Below are 16,954 nucleotides of genomic sequence, written 5' to 3' on the forward strand. Positions count from 1 at the left end.
TACCTACATAATTATGTAATATTTTCAGGCAAAGGACCTACACATGTCTTATGCCTATCACAAACCACTTAAAGTTTTTCAATTGATGATACAGGTGGGGAGTTATTAAACCGAAAGTGGACGCTGTTCCAGTGTTTGTTGCGCAATTGGGCGCATATGGCATGCATGCGCCATAAATGTAACGCTAAAGAATGTGTAGAACTCATAAACTACTACTTACTTACAAGTAAAAGTACTGACATCAAAATGTACGTAAAGTATCAAAGTATTCATTGTGCAGAAATGTCAAATGCATGAAAATCTTTTGAAAATAGCAGAACTCGCAATGCTATTCTCACAATGTTTGCCTCAAAGCGGCCCTCCCTGGAGTCTCGACTCCCAAACCCCTGGCCTAGAATAGCATGCCCCCCCAAAACATACAGATTTACACTCTCACAGTACTTTGTCACAAGGCAATGGCTAGGCTTGTAGGAAGCTGCTTACAGCCCCCCCCTGCCCCCCCCGCCCCCCCCAGGGGCCCTCAAACATCAAACAGAAAAGGATTGCAGGGATTTATCAACGGCACTGCCGTGCCACAACGTGGGTCCAAAGCGCTCGACGCACGCCTCCTCCACATGCAGACGACGTTGGCACGTGGCCTGACTGAGCCGCTAAAACAATCCTTTAATGACCCTGCTGCATCGTTTGGAATGTTCTGCAAATCACAGCAGGACAGTCCAGAACGTTGTGTTTAGTGAGCTTAGGAGCATGTAAAAATCACACCCGTGTGAACTGAGTGGTGCAACCCCCCCCCCCCCCTCTCTCCTCTCTCTCTCTCTCATTAGCAGGCAACAGTACAGCACTATCTCTCTCTCTCTGTTTCTGGCATAACAGCACCCCTACTGGTACTAATAGTCATACTCGTGCTCATTAACACATACATAGGCGTCACATACGTATAGGCGGACACGGACATTGCTGTTCCTTGGAGTGGTTGCACCACTCAAAAACATAACTATACACTGCGATGACACACAGTCCTATATGAGCAGAGTAGCACATTTAGTACATTTACTCCAGAGTTCATGCGTGTAAATGCTAATTTACACGCTCGGTCCTACAAACGACATTAAGAAGGTTTAGCGTTACACCACCAAAAAGCCTTTGGATTCAAGTGGATTCAAGAGACAGTGGCCGTCCACCTGCATGTACAGTGTGTCAGTCCTGTTTGTATTGTTTGATGTCTGGGGACTGCAGATGGAAATTAGCATGTTTTGCTAAATCTGGTATATTTACACTGCATTTTTTATGTAATGTTCATCAATATACACTACCGTCCCGACTAAATAAAGGAATAAAGTAAGTATAGGATGACTCGCCGTCTATACGTGGAACAGGTTCATACATGAGCGGTTCACACATTTGTGTGTGTGGGTGTAAATGGTACAGTATGTGTAAGACTCGACATGCTGTAGGCAACATGCATGCATGCTGTCTGTACTGTACTGTAGGAGACATGCATGTATCTGCACATTTCTAAAGTCATCCTAAAGGAATTTAAGGCAAATGTTCACAATTTTCACAATTATGGATCTGTGTGGAACTGAGTCAAACTAAATGTAATGCCTACAACTCCAAGTGCTTGTCAAGGTTTAGTTAGTTTAGTTTAGTTTATTAAGGATCCCCATTAGTCTACACCGTAGTGGAGACTATTCCTCCTGGGGTCCCAGGGTGGGAGGTCACACACCGTAGTGGAGACTATTCCTCCTGGGGTCCCAGGGTGGGAGGTCACACACCGTAGTGGAGACTATTCCTCCTGGGGTCCCAGGGTGGGAGGTCACACACCGTAGTGGAGACTATTCCTCCTGGGGTCCCAGGGTGGGAGGTCACAGCCTCAACAGTTTGGTAACCACTGGTGTAGAGGACATGATAATGGGCAGTGGTTCCCCAACGTTTTAGCCTGTGACAGCAACAGATAAATAGCAGAGAAACTACTACTTAAACATTTTTGTTTGACCCATAAAAATGGGTCCACCGCGACCCACACAAATGGGTCGTGACCCAATGTTTGGGAAACAGTGTTGTAGGGCACATGCAGTGGAGGGGACACGGATGTGTGGCTCTGTGCCTCAAGGCTGCCATGAGCTAAGACAAGTTCCTGAAAGAATGTAACCTCATTAACTGTACTTTGATGTTGTGCCACTGTGTAGCTCTCTCTCTCTCTCTCTCTCTCTCCTTCCCTCTCTCTCTATCTTTCACCAGAGTGTATAATCCTCCTAGCAGCCAGCCAGCCAGTCAATGTGTCCCAGCATGCTAACAGTTCCCCCTCATTTGGAATAGTTACGGCTAGAAAGAAGACAACAACATCTCTCCAGGTCGAGGTGTTGTTGTCATCTGGCCGCGTGGTGGAGGAGGAGGCACACGGAGAGAGGAGGACGGGACGGGACGGGATAGGAGGGACGTGTCATTTGTTGTAATTATGCAGGCAATTTGACATTCAGCACCCGTGATGGAACACATTCTCCTATTAGTCTCACCACAGGTGGCAGCGTGTGTGTTTTGTGTCGCTACTAATTGGTAGAGAGGCTGAGAGCTCACACTCAAAAACACAAAGAAAGACACAGGGCTCTTTTATGATCCCCTGGTTATTCCCACGTCACGGTCACACATGGATAAATGAACACTAAGGATAGCGCGAGTGTAAAAGAGACAACAGGAGGGACAGAGGGATAAGACGAAGCAGCGTGACTTCCACTCCCAATCTTCCGCCGTAGTCTGAAAACCCACATTTTCAGCCCGTAGCACTCGCCCTAGCCCCTTGGATAGCACTTTTTGTAGACGTAGACAGCATTTTATACAGACTTATAGCATGTTACGTAGACAGCACTAGAATTGCATTTTATGTAGTCATAGCACTTTATAGTATAGTATAGTATAGTATAGTATGTATAGTTTATATAGTTTCATTATACAGTATAGATACCTTCCACTGTTACGTTCTTAGCTTACGCATGTTTCATGAAAACTACTTTTCATGTGTGTGATGTATCGCCATGCTTTTTGTTCTTGCTTAATGTAAGTCGCTCTGGATTAAGAGCGTCTGCCAAATGCCTAAATGGTCAATTGTGACGTCACGTCACCACAGCAGCTTACTTCTTCTGTCCGGTCTGCGTGCCCTGCGCGGCGCAGGAGTAGTTGCCGATCTGGTTGCCGAAGCGGATGGCCATGGAGATGTCACAGTCGTCCACGGCCACCACGGCCACCTTCTCGCCGGACGGGCCGTGCGGGATGCCCAGGCGGCCGATGTTGGGCTGAAAAACACAAAAAGGGTCAAAAGGTCAGCCCAAGTTGGTCACGGCGGACACGAGGCCGCTAACGAGGCGGGTTAACGACCCATATCGCCACATGTCGCTCGGGCACGTCGTTCCGTCGATGGTCATGGTCTGATCTGAGAGGATTAGATCACAATGTCAATATTATGTTGGGTTTTTTTTTTTAACGTGTCATTTAGTTTAACATTTGAATACCACAAATGGCACAAAGGATTTTCAGATGGGGGTCTGCGGCCAAATACAGATGAATGTGGGGGTCCTTGACATGAAAAAGATTGAAAACCACTGCCCTAGACTCTAGTAGAGTGTCCCCAGCCCATACAGACGTGGAAAAGAGCAGGATTCGTTAGTTTTTCCGTTTAATTATTCAACGTGAAAATGTTTGTGTGAATATAAAACCTCAAGAGAAACCCATCAACCCCCCCCCCCCCTCACAATGTGTGTGCATGGCTGCACAGTGCACACAGAACCACGGTGGTCTGAATAAACAGATAATGTCTCTCCTCGCTCTCTCTCTCTCTCAGGGCAATATAGTGAAGCAGTGAACCGCAAAACAACTACAATAGGACTACAGATCCCAGCTCTGATGGTGGCAGAGAGTTTACACAAGATAACCCCCTACTGACAGACAGACAGAGAGAGAGAGAGAGTCCATATCTACTTAACACCCTACTTGATCATGCTACAGCTTTGCGCAAATCAAAAGCATCAAAAGCAGCCGGGACAACGCTCCACACATCCGGAACCCTTCTACCTTCTGGCTCCAAAACTATGGAATGCACTTCCCATTGCAATCAGAGCCGCAGACTCACTCCCGATCTCCTGATGTAGTCTGGAAACCCACCTCTTCAGACTCCGTAGACTGTAGCACTTGCCATAGCACTTGACCTAGCCTCAGCGACCTTACAGGCGTATGCAAAGGCTCAGCTCATGTGATTTAGATAGCATTATATGTAGACATATAGCACTCTATAGTGTATATATACGCATAGTTTTATTGTATAGATATTCCACTGTTAGACATATGTTAGGTTCTTAGCTTACTTATTCTTCATTTTTGCTGACCATTATTTATTTCCCCCCATTAGGACAGCTGAGTCTAGTTCTACATGAGTGAAATTGGACGCCGGTGGGGAATCAGACGCACAACAAAGGGACAGACAGGGCTAGGGCGAAAACTATAGAAAAAGTGACTCTGACATGCAAAAATAGAGATGGTACTTACTACTGGCCTGAAATAGATTCGTAGCAAGACAGGAAAGGAAACACAGAGAAAGGGAGGGACGGGGGGATAGACAGACAGACAGACAGAGACAGAGGACAGGGAGGGGTGACGGAGAGAAAGAGAGATACAAAGGTAAAGGGGGTGAGACTGACGTTTATGGGACGGGACATTTTCCAGTGAGTTTTATCGGTTATCATGGAGACTCCCTGTTTCCACCTTTGTACTAAAAACACTTCATCGCTGAGTTTCCACACACCGACTGACAACATTACAACTCCAACGTCATCGCCATTCGCCGGTTGGTTTCTCTCTCCTTTCCGTCTCATCTTCGAAGGCTAATCTCCACCATAACATTTTGCTTGCCCTGCTTTTAATGGCTTATAATGACTATGACTCTACCGTCACTGTATATTATACAGTACTACAAATATTTATATAAATAGATACTGCAAAAGTGTACAACTATGGCAGAAGAATCTGAAATGCAATGCGGTGCATTTCAGATTCTTTGTTGTTGCTGTGATTGTGCCTGTGTGGCACGGTGCCAGGCAGACTGTATCCTGGTCTGATGGCACAATGCCAGGATGGCAAAACACACTCCACCACCCTGAAGTAGCTCAGTACATTTACTTATGTACTGCACTTAAGTAACATAATACTATTATATACTACTAATATAATAACAATACTTTTACCGGTACTTCTACTCCACTACATTTATTCAGAAAACTTTAGTTACTACCTGTAGTTACTTTGTGGATTTGCATTATTATTAATATACAAAGCATACATTTAACACTTCAGGCCTGCATACATTTCTCATCTACAAGCTCACAATGCGCTGTGAGCTAGCTTGTAGATCTGCTATTTTCCAAAGATTTTCATACATTTGAAAAATTGAAATGGTACATTCTGCATGATGCGTGCAGTACTTTTATTCTACTTTAGGTACTTTAAGTGCATTTTGATACCAACACTTTTGTACTCATGTCAATTTTTCAAGTATTTCTATATTGATACTTTTAGCGGCGCCTACTTAAAGTAAAACATTTGAGTACTTTTTCCACGAATGTACGAAAAAGACATTAAAGATTAGAATAATGGAGATAGGAGGTTTCTGCCCGGCGATATACCATGCTTCTCCAACAGTGATAGTCACACGCACACACACTGCAAAGGTCCGAGTGTCATTTTAACCCTGACGGCCTCAACGACAGCAGGACGGAGCATTCCTCCACTCTCAGGGTTCATTGAAGTGGTCACCTGACGCCAGTAGACACTCACACTCTCATTAAGCAAGTTAAATTAAGATTTTAACAAGTGCGCACGCGTGCGCGCGTGTGTATGTGTGTGACCTGTAAATCTTAGCGCCTTGGCGTTAACATGTAAAAAGCGGTGGGTGATGCTGGAATGAAGGCCACACGCATGTCTCTGGCAGCCGGCCAATCACCCTTAAGCGTCTGCAGGTGCCTACCTGCTCTAGACCCTCCCTCCCCACCACGGACCCACCCCCACCCCGCCGCCAGGCGTCCCCACGGCAACGAGAGGCATCCGGTCTTCCTGTCTAGCCCGAGAACGTCCTGCAATGTCTCTCTCTCTCTCTCTCTCTCTCTCTCTCTCTCATGTGTGTCTGTTCTTCCGCTGTTGGCCGAGGCTGCGGTAATTATCATAAATCCACAGCAGAGAGGAGGAGGGGGCGGGTCTTGTCTGGAGATGCTGTGTTTGAGTGACAGGGCTGAATGCGTTCTTCTTATGTAAGGCGGAGGACTCATGCAACCACCTGGAGAGACACAATAATGATGCTGTTCCGACTCGGGAGTCTTTGCACCTGCCGCGGACATGGCCGCCCCACGCGGATGTGTGTGTTTAAAACTATGTTTACCGTAATAGGAATGTTTTATATGAGAGGCCTTAGGTCAACCATATCTCTCTCTCTCTCTCGTGTTGACAATGTTGTTGTTCATAGCTAAGGCCTGGTCTCCAGTGACTACTTGATCCCAATGCTTACCCATGAGGGGAGGTTTAGACAGAGAATACACACACACACACACACACACACACACTCACGCACACACGCGAGGATAAGCGTGCAGCACACACACATTTATGACTGCTGATCCGACCGACTTCTCTATACCCTATATTCCGGAGTCCCCCAGGGCTCTATACTGGGTCTGCTTGTCATTTACGCTACAACAAATCTGTTCGGTGCGCACACACGCACACACACACACACACACACACACACACACGCACGCACACACACACACTCATACACAAACAGAGACCATGGACAGCTAGCTGACTAAGTCTTTTCTGACAGCCATATTAACGCTGACGTCTGTCAACACAGCCCTACAGGCAGGAGAAGCAGATTGAGTTACACTCTAAACAATCTGTACAACAGCTCAGTGCAAATGTCAAACACTGTCAATGACCAGCCAATGTACGCAGGTGTGTGTGTGTGTGTGTGTGTGTGTGTGTGTGTGTGTGTGTGTGTGTGCGCGCGTGACGCGTGCGTGCGTGAAACAGGAAGAGGCGAGCGAGAGTGCACACGGTTGAGCATTTTATTTTCTTAATAAAGGAAGTGTGACTCAAAGGCTGTGATTGTATTCATGTTTGATAGAGGAAATCCCATTCTCTCTCTCTAGCTCTGTGTTTTGCACTCTCTCTCTCTCTCTCTCTCTCTCTCTCTCTAAATGACTCTCCACCCACTGAGATTCTCATCGCCTGACACTGTTGATTTCGAGGACCAGAGTGCGTGTTTGTAAAAGCAGGCTGTGTTTCCCCTAATTTTATTTTGCAGACGATTACAAATGTACAGTAAATAAGTACTTAAGTAACACTTGAACCCTAGCGACCCTAGCAGATCGACAAGCTCACAACGCGGCACAACTCGACGCCATATGAGCTTGGAGATCGGCTATTTCCCGCTGTGGGTGAGCCCGGTCATAATAGGTTTAAGTGGTTAATATTGTTTCATCGTGATCACGTCCAGTATGTACTGACCCAGACACCAACATTTAACGCTAACCATAACAAACTATCGTGTGTCTCCCTGCACCGAGTCTACATAATATGACATGAATAATATTCATGTTTTTGTAAGATAGTCTTCCCTCTAAGCTGCAGTGTAAACACAGCCGTTTTCACTTTTATTGAATCTTCCACTTTTGCTTTGGCAATGTAGGTTTTCTCATGCCAATAAAGCTCCTTTGAAATTAATTGATATCAGTGTTACTGTGCGTGCGCGTCCAGTGTAGAGTTTGGGCCATCTCATGAGTACGGCTATAGTCTGTCCCTCCTGGCGAGAAAGATGTCTCGTTCATGTCCACATTACCTCACCTCCCCTCTGGCTGTGTAAACCTAGAAGTGTCAATTATTCACACCTATAACACGCACGCACACACACACACACACACACACACACACGCACACACACACGTACGCGCACACACACAGTTCCCCCGAGGCCGTACATACACAGAGCTACAAACAGACAGAAGTATCCTGTGTTCAAGAATATAGGTTACTGGTCTGCTGTCTGTCAGGGTATAACAGGTGGACTGCATGGCTTTGTCAGCTCGCAGCTTCTAAAGCAGACGAACAAACAACAGAGGTCAAGGTAAGCTGAGCCCCGTGTTGGAGGGATCATGGGAGAAAATCCTTCTCTCATTGATCTGCATATCGCCGTCTCCGGCGGGTGGAAACCTCAAATTGTGTCCAAAACTGTTACTTTTCGCCGGGATTCAAATTCAAAAGCATCAAACGTACTGCTACTTTTGGCTACTTGCTTTTGCGTGGCGCTGTAGTGTGATCAAGTAGTGTGTTTAATTTACGGGGGTTTCTGCCCAACAGCAACGACATATGACGATATGTCCCACTTACCTTCAGATTATAGGCTGTAAATGCGTGAATTATGTAATGTAAACTGTGCTGTAAATGCAATTGTGAAATGGTGTCTCATAAACCCATGAGGGTTGGGCACATTGTGTGCAGGACACGGAAATAAATAAACAATCAATCAAAATCATAGGTAAATCAGTAATCAATTATAACCTTTGTTTCGTTTTTTGTTAGTTTTTCCCCCAAAATAGCGAAAATACATTTTCACAGAATGTTTGCACCTGAATACGGACGCTAGGGTTTAAGTGGTGAACCCTGTAGCTAACTTGATTGTACAACGGTAGCGTACGGGAATTGTGAAAATAGTACAAGCTCACAACTGTGTGGCATGTATACTTCCCCCCCCCCCCCCCCCCCCCCCACAATATTATTCTTATACTCGTCCATAAATCGTAATCAAGGCACAAGTCTGACATCATTTGAAGTCATATCGATCGCCCGGCCCTGCCACTGTCAGCGTAGGAAACAGGACCTCATCCAGTACAGCATGGAGTCCTTATGAAGATTCATGTTGATGTTTGGCAGTAAAACTGTGCAGTCCTTGATAGGGCTGTGTGATTGTGTGAGATAAGGCCCAGTGATTCAGGGAGACAGATGGAGGTACAGACAGGTGGGAGGACAGATAAGGGTGGAGGATGAAGCGCCAGGTATTTATATAGCTGGCGATAGTAAATTATCTAGGCCACTGTTTCCCAAACAGTGGGTCGGGACCCATTTGTGGGCCCTGGACTTCCCAAAAAAGGTTTTCATGGATTAATAGTTGAATACCAAATTAAATGATTTTTCTAAGTAATTTCTTGGCACTTGAAATGGCACCGACCTATGGTCAGCCATATATATGAAGATGATGTTGAGAAAGGTCAAATGTTGCGAGATTGTTACAGTCTCAACGTTAAATGAACATTCCAGATTACGTTTCAACTCCCTCTCCATCCACCTTAGTTCCTCAAGCCAAACAACTCTTCCACAATCTTTGAATGCTACAGAGACTCTGTAATGACCCCTCCCCCCCCCCCCCACACACACACACACACACACACACACACACACACACACACACACACACACACACACACACACACATTTCCATTTCTGCTACTCAGCAAGCTAGATATAGGCGTCTACAAATTACATTTACAGTAGGACGTATTTAACCAACTTGAACTCCTGTAGAGATGGACGTTACAAGTTTACAACGGGTACTTTTTCCGTCTACACCAAATCTGTTCACAGCTACAAGCGTCAGCTTGCACTGCAGATCGGCATATTTGGGGCAAATGCTCCCCCTCGAGAATATGGACGCTGGTTAAGTGGTTAAGTGACTGCAAAGAAAGGAGAAACGGAAGTGAGGTGAGGACGCCACACCTGCTCCCACGTACAGAACGTTAGGCAGAACATTTTAAACAAAGTTCTATCTCGCTCTCTCCACCCCCCCATTCCTCTCAGGTCATGCTAGGTGAGCTGTGTGGAATCTCCCCCCCTGTTCCGACACACAGACGTACTCTCACTCACTTAGCAGGAAATTAGAGAAGGAATGCCACGGGGAGAAACGAGAAAGGAAAAGAGGGAAGGGAGGGAGAGGGAGGAGGGTGTCAGACGGAGAAAGGAAGACAGACGGAGGGACAAAGACAGATCAGCAGACCAACAATCTGAATGAGTCAGAGAGCCGAGCGCAGAGAGAGGGAATAATGGTGAGAGGAAGAAAGCCAGAGAGTGAAAGAGAGAAGAGAGAGGAGTTGTTTTCAAACTTCTTGTGCCCAATGAGAAGCAACGGGCAAGTCACACCTGTATTCATAGTGGATATAGCTCATCTATACTAATTCAAATGCATCGCATCACGACCCATTGACAATATATATGGTACTTGCTATTTTTGATGATTTATGAAACAATTAAACATAATACACAACAATTGGGAGAGAGAGAGAGAGAGAGAGAGAGAGAGAGAGAGAGAGAGAGAGAGATTCCGTCATGTAGAAGGTGGACTGTGGAGACAGATTTATCTGTCAAACATCTGTTGTTCTCCATGACTTACCTATTACACACGCACACGCACACGCACGCACACACACGCACACGCACACGCACACGCACACGCACACACACACACACACACACACACACACACACACACACACAACATGCATACACTTGCAGACAGAGGGGTCGACAGGGTCCTTTTTGAACACTTCAGGTCATGGAAACACCTTGTGTTGACTTTAACCAAAAAGCTGCAGTTCAAACCCTCCCTCCAGACCGCTTATTGTACAGTAATGTGACTATTCAGTAATCCGCCACATGACTATACAAACATGGCGTTAAGGCTCTTACAAAGAACCTATTAGATCAAATCAGAGCCAGGACAAAAGCATATTGCTTTATTACAAGAGACGCGTTGAGTGTGCACTTAATCTCTGCTGACAGGACTATGTGCTGCGCCGCTGCCAATGAAAACATACAGCAACTCACCCTCTGTCTGTCTGTCTGTCTGTCTGTCTGTCTGTCTGTCTGTCTGTCTGTCTGTCTGTCTGTCTGTCTGTCTGTCTGTCTGTCTGCCTGCCTGCCTGTCTGTCTGCCTGTCTGTCTGTCTGCCAAGACACAAGAACGGAGAGTTCGGCATCTGAATGAGCCTCCGTGCAAGACGTGATTGACAGTGCAAGATGTTGTGCATGGCTGACTGCAGGGTGTATACAGCATACTGTGTCACCTTCTCTGACAAGAAGGCGCTAATCCCATGACCTGCCTTTGGAAGCAAGTAGCTGAGTCGATAGCGAGAGAACGGACTGAAGGAATGACAGAAATGAGAAGGAGGGAGAGGGACAGAGAGAGGTCTATTCTGTACGTGTGTGTGTGCGTGCGTGTGTGTGTGTGTGTGCGTGTGCGTGCGTGACCAGCCAATCACCAGCACCATTGGACCGTTCGGCCTGTTACAGTACCGCTACAGATTTAGTTTTGTAATTTTTTTATAAATATTTGAAGTTTTTCAGAAGGCGTTTTTAGAATGGGCCTCAGGTCTAAATGGGTTAAAAGGGTTTGAACCTAGAAAAATAAACAAAAACAAACAAACATTAAAATCAGGGCTGCAGCTATGCATTCTATTCTTTATATATAGCCAATATAATAAAGATTTATAGAGATTATCGGTCTGCTATTTTTTTTGCAAATTCAATCAATTATTTGATTTACACTCACGTCAATCAACAATTGACCAAATCACATGCCGGCCCATTTTCTCTTACATCACATTGCGGGGCTTGGGAATCCATCCCCACCTCCCGAGTGTGATGCAGGAGCAGACGACGGAGGGTCAAACAACAGACACACAAACACCACACAGACCACGACCAGAAAGCCCGCTCTACGTTCTATACAAACCACACCGGAACCAAGCCAAGACCACACAGGGACTATATGAAAGCACCGACTATACGCGAGCAGAGCAACACCAGGACTACAGAGAGACTACAGACAGCACCACGGCGGCCTCCCGGCGGTCTACGAGACTGTTTCTACAGGAGGAGGGCCTAGAGGAGGAGGGCGCCCATGGGGTCAGAGGTTACCTCCTTCTGGTTGAGTTCCAGCCAGGCGGTATAGAGCGGGAGGCGCAGAGCCCCACTGGCATCCAGCAGGCTCTCAGCGTCCTGAGAGAGGGAAACACCAACGCATTAGACCCCACTAGGTTAGACCCGCTGTAGACCCCACTGTTAGGCCCCACTGCATCACACCTCACTGTTAGACCCCACTGCATCACACCTCACTGTTAGACCCCACTGTTAGGCCCCACTGCATCACACCTCACTGTTAGGCCCCACTGCATCACACCTCACTATTAGACCCCACTGTTAGGCCCCACTGCATCACACCTCACTGTTAGGCCCCACTGCATCACACCTCACTGTTAGGCCCCACTGCATCACACCTCACTATTAGACCCCACTGTTAGGCCCCACTGCATCACACCTCACTGTTAGACCCCACTGCATCACACCTCACTGTTAGACCCCACTGTTAGGCCCCACTGCATCACACCTCACTGTTAGGCCCCACTGCATCACACCTCACTATTAGACCCCACTGTTAGGCCCCACTGCATCACACCTCACTGTTAGGCCCCACTGCATCACACCTCACTATTAGACCCCACTGTTAGGCCCCACTGCATCACACCTCACTATTAGACCCCACTGTTAGGCCCCACTGCATCACACCTCACTATTAGACCCCACTGTTAGGCCCCACTGCATCACACCTCACTGTTAGGCCCCACTGCATCACACCTCACTATTAGACCCCACTGTTAGGCCCCACTGCATCACACCTCACTATTAGACCCCACTGTTAGGCCCCACTGCATCACACCTCACTATTAGACCCCACTGTTAGGCCCCACTGCATCACACCTCACTGTTAGGCCCCACTGCATCACACCTCACTATTAGACCCCACTGTTAGGCCCCACTGCATCACACCTCACTGTTAGGCCCCACTGCATCACACCTCACTATTAGACCCCACTGCATCACACCTCACTATTAGACCCCACTGCATCACACCTCACTATTATACCCCATTGCATTAGAACCAACTAAATTAGACTACTATTATATCCCACTGCATTAGACTACACAACAAACCTCATTAGATTAGACGCTACTGCATTACACCCATTAGACCTCACTGAATTAGACCTCACTGCATTAGACCTCACTGAATTAGACCTCACTGCATTAGACTCAACTCCATTCAACTTCACAGCATTAGAACCTCAGCATTAATCCTAGGACCCCGAATGGAAACATCCTATCCTTTTAGACCAAGTGTTTGACTGTACTGTACTGTACTGTACTGTACTGTACTGTACTGTACTGTACTGTACTGTACTGTACTGTACTGTACTGTACTGTACTGTACTGTACTGTACTGTACTGTACTGTACTGTACTGTACTGTACTGTACTGTTAACTCAAGAGTGCACTGGTGTTCTCATTGATGTTGGCATTCTTTAACAGTGTCTGATATCCTTCAGGAGGTCATGAGTAATAAGACATGGTGAAATTGAACACTGAAATGATCTGACAAGACAAGATCTAACTGTAACCGGAGTTCAAACTAAACCTGGTGAGTAAGTGTTTAGGTATTAATGTGTCACACGTGAGAATTATTTTACATTGAGTGTTGACCTTATGTTCAAAAAGTTGTTGCGAAGTATACACGTTTGAGCACTGTTCAGTTTAGTTCTCACGGTCCCGGCACCCCACCTAAAATAAGCCCAGGGAAAAAAACACTGCACGCTCGGAAGTGTGTGCCAGCGTGTCTTTGGCAGCTGAATTACAACACGCTCAACAATAATAACCACACGACAACAAAAAGCCAGTTCCTTCACGGCAACCCAGTGCAGACCCCCAGCCCGTTCAACCACGTCACGATACTCTACAACTCATGAATCACTGCCAAGCCCTGTCCCTTTATACACTCCAGATTTACTACAGGAACAAACGTGAGGGGAAATGCACCCTGCTGGCTTTCACCGGAGCAAAAGCCACCGTCCTCGCACTGATCTCAACAACACGGGCTGCGATAAAACAACAAAAGTATAAAACACAACATAAGAGCATTACTTTAATTCCTTTCATAAGAGTTATATGTTATGTAGATGATGTGTTTTGAGCTTTGTTTGATTCTTAAATCACACGGATAAGAAAGACATGCAAAAATACATCTACTGTGTTTATTTTCAGTTCATTTATAAAAGCGTACTTCTCCACCACATTTCCTGATTTCATGTCCATATATGCATATCAAAATCCTCAGTGCAATTTTAACTATTTGTAACTTTGAGAGTGTACTATAATGGAACCAAATGGGCCCCACTGTGTAATAGTCAGGAAGACAGCGGTGTGTGTTTTTAGTCCCGTGCTGTGAGGGTCTACTGGTGTGATGATGACCTTATGGGTCTTTGAGGTTTGGGGGTCACGTGCGTCAACACGGCCTCTTCCTTCAGAGACCAGACACTATGAAAACACATACTGTACACGCACGCACGCAGAGTAGCACAGAGACTCTTATCTCTTATGAAAACATACACGGCCACGCGCGTGCATGTGAACACACATGCACACAGAGTAGCAAGCAGATGCATGCACGCACGCACGCACGCACAGGGCACATCTGCCTCACTCACACTGCTCTAACCCAGAATGCATGTGTCACAGTTCATAATAACAAACTTCAGGTAAAAGGGTAACGTATTATTGACAGGTAAATATTGCATGACACTGCAAAACCCAGACTGTTCATTTAACTGTGAAAACCGGCCGCTAGGGTTAATTTACAACTGTTTTAGCGTTAAATCAAAAGTAGTAGACGTGTGTGTGTGTGTGTGTGTGTGTGTGTGTGTGTGTGTGTGTGTGTGTGTGTGTGTGCCACCATGAGAAAGGCTCACCTAATAAGGCATGCGGCGGTCTGTCTTAAAGGCCACCCATCATGGAAGCCATATGGACTCTGAGTTATTACCAATAAATCTACCACTCTACTCCTCCAAACCACTCACTCTCATAGCAATTACCCTCTGTGTGTGTGTGTGTGTGTGTGTGTGTGTGTGTGTGTGTGTGTGTGTGTGTGTGTGTGTGTGTGTGTGTGTGTGTGTGTGCGTGTGCGTGCGTGCGTGTGCGTACGAGAGAGAGAAAGAGAGTGAGAGATAGAGAGAGAATATATCAATATATCAATCATACTCTCCCATAGAGAAAAGTGAAAGAAACAGAGAGAGAAGGTAGCTAGATTGAGAGATTGTACAAACAGATATATAGAGAGTATAGAAAGAGAAATGATAGCGTGATAGAAAGAGGGAGACAGAAAGACACACACACACACACACACACACACACACACACACACACACACACACACACACACACACACACATAGTGAGACACAGAGCGAGAGATCACGCGTGCACTCTCTCTCTCTCTCTCTCTCTCTCATGAAAGCCGAGAGCTTTCAGATACAATATAAGAGACTTGGCAGGGATTTATCCGATGCCAAGACCAGTCCGCTAAAAACATCACAAGACCAAAGAGCACACCAAAAAAAAAGCATTCAAGATTTACTATCAATGCACTTCAGGGTATGAATACGTTAGAAACAGAGACAGGGAGAGCTCAACAAGCTAGTTTGACCGAATGAACCCTTTAGCGTCCCAATTCTTGGGCAAGCTGTGCCGAAAACAGCCAATTGAGCCAATACACAAGCAGGCTCATCAAGATTGGCCATATCGGATATTCAGTTAAGAGATTTGGGGCTATATCTTGCGCCACCCCTTAACCCTAATATCCATAAACTTACTTGCCATTTTTTACTATTTTAAGAAACCTTTTAAAATAGTTCAAATAGCTGATAGAATGAAGATGAAGATCACAATGTCTCGATGTATATCGGCTAGTTGAACTATTTTTAAATGATTTTCAAAATAGTACGTTTAGGGATAAGGGATAAGGGGTGGCGCAAGATGGAGCCCTTGGTGTCGAGGGGAGAAAAAAAAGGTGCCTAGTATAGACTAGAGCCCCCTGGGACCACCGGCCAACGAGGTATATCAGGTTTAAGATGCAGGCTATGTAGCTCAGTCTGTCTGGGAATGTCTGTCTCTACACTCTCCGAGCTGTAAATGTCACAGCCGATATCAACTCTGCCATGCTTATTAACATGCCATGCCTACTATTAGAACTATTAGTGGGCTGTAGTAATAAACACACAGGCGCGCGCGCGCGCGCGCGTGTGTGTGTGTGTGTGTGTGTGTGTGTGTGTGTGTGTGTGCGCGAGCGTGTGCGTATTAACATGTCCATGATTAGAACTCCAATCATACTGCCCAGTATTAATATGCTGTAAACACCCAGGCATGTGTGCCGCCTCGTAAACAAACATGCTATGTTTTCACAACCACGAGAAACTGGAGCCATGTCACATGGCTGTTAATAGTAACGCACAACGTGACATGTTAGATCTGCTATTTTTGCCATTTGACATGCAACGAAATATATATGGCTGAACTTCAGCCCCCTATATATTTTGTTGCGTGTAGTGGTTACAGCTTTGGAATGGCCTATATGTTGCATTGTGAGCTTGTAGATCTGCTATTTAAAAAAAACATTGTAACAACACAAATATAATATCGGGGTTCCTGGTACAATAGACCTAAATCAGACCTAAATCTGAAACCATGAGATGATATTCAATTTATTGTCAATGTACAGTACAAGTACAGCACAGCGAAAAGTATTTTCGCATCTCACATGTTTGCACTATTGGTGAGATGCGAAGATACTTTTCGCTGTACTGTACATTGACAATAAATTGAATCTCATCTCATGGTTTCAGATTTAGGTCTGTGGACAAGTAGGTACATATTCATTTGGGGGTCCTTAAACAACATTAGAAAGCAAGCCCAAATAAGAAACTAAAAGCTCCAAAAACCATAACCCGCAACTACCAACATTTACAAGCAACTGGACAGCCAAAC

The 16,954-nt window shown here is 45.8% G+C and overlaps 1 protein-coding gene across 4 annotated transcripts in view; it reads right to left on the reverse strand.

The window, feature by feature from the left end:
* Positions 1-16,954, reverse strand: part of celsr1a (cadherin EGF LAG seven-pass G-type receptor 1a) — a 123,458-nt gene that overhangs the window by 39,629 nt on the left and 66,875 nt on the right. For 3 of the 4 annotated variants that reach the window (XM_080757614.1, XM_080757612.1, XM_080757613.1), the window contains exons 7-8: positions 12,003-12,083; positions 3,133-3,290 (exon numbers count right to left, since the gene is read on the reverse strand). In XM_080757614.1, coding sequence (XP_080613740.1) covers positions 3,133-3,290; positions 12,003-12,083 — 239 coding nt within the window. The remainder of the gene's footprint in view (positions 1-3,132; positions 3,291-12,002; positions 12,084-16,954) is intronic. The other variant, XM_080757615.1, reaches the window with a different exon arrangement.

This window comes from Protomyctophum bolini (assembly GCF_963924005.1).
Source record: "Protomyctophum bolini genome assembly, chromosome: 23".
NCBI lineage: Eukaryota > Metazoa > Chordata > Actinopteri > Myctophiformes > Myctophidae > Protomyctophum > Protomyctophum bolini.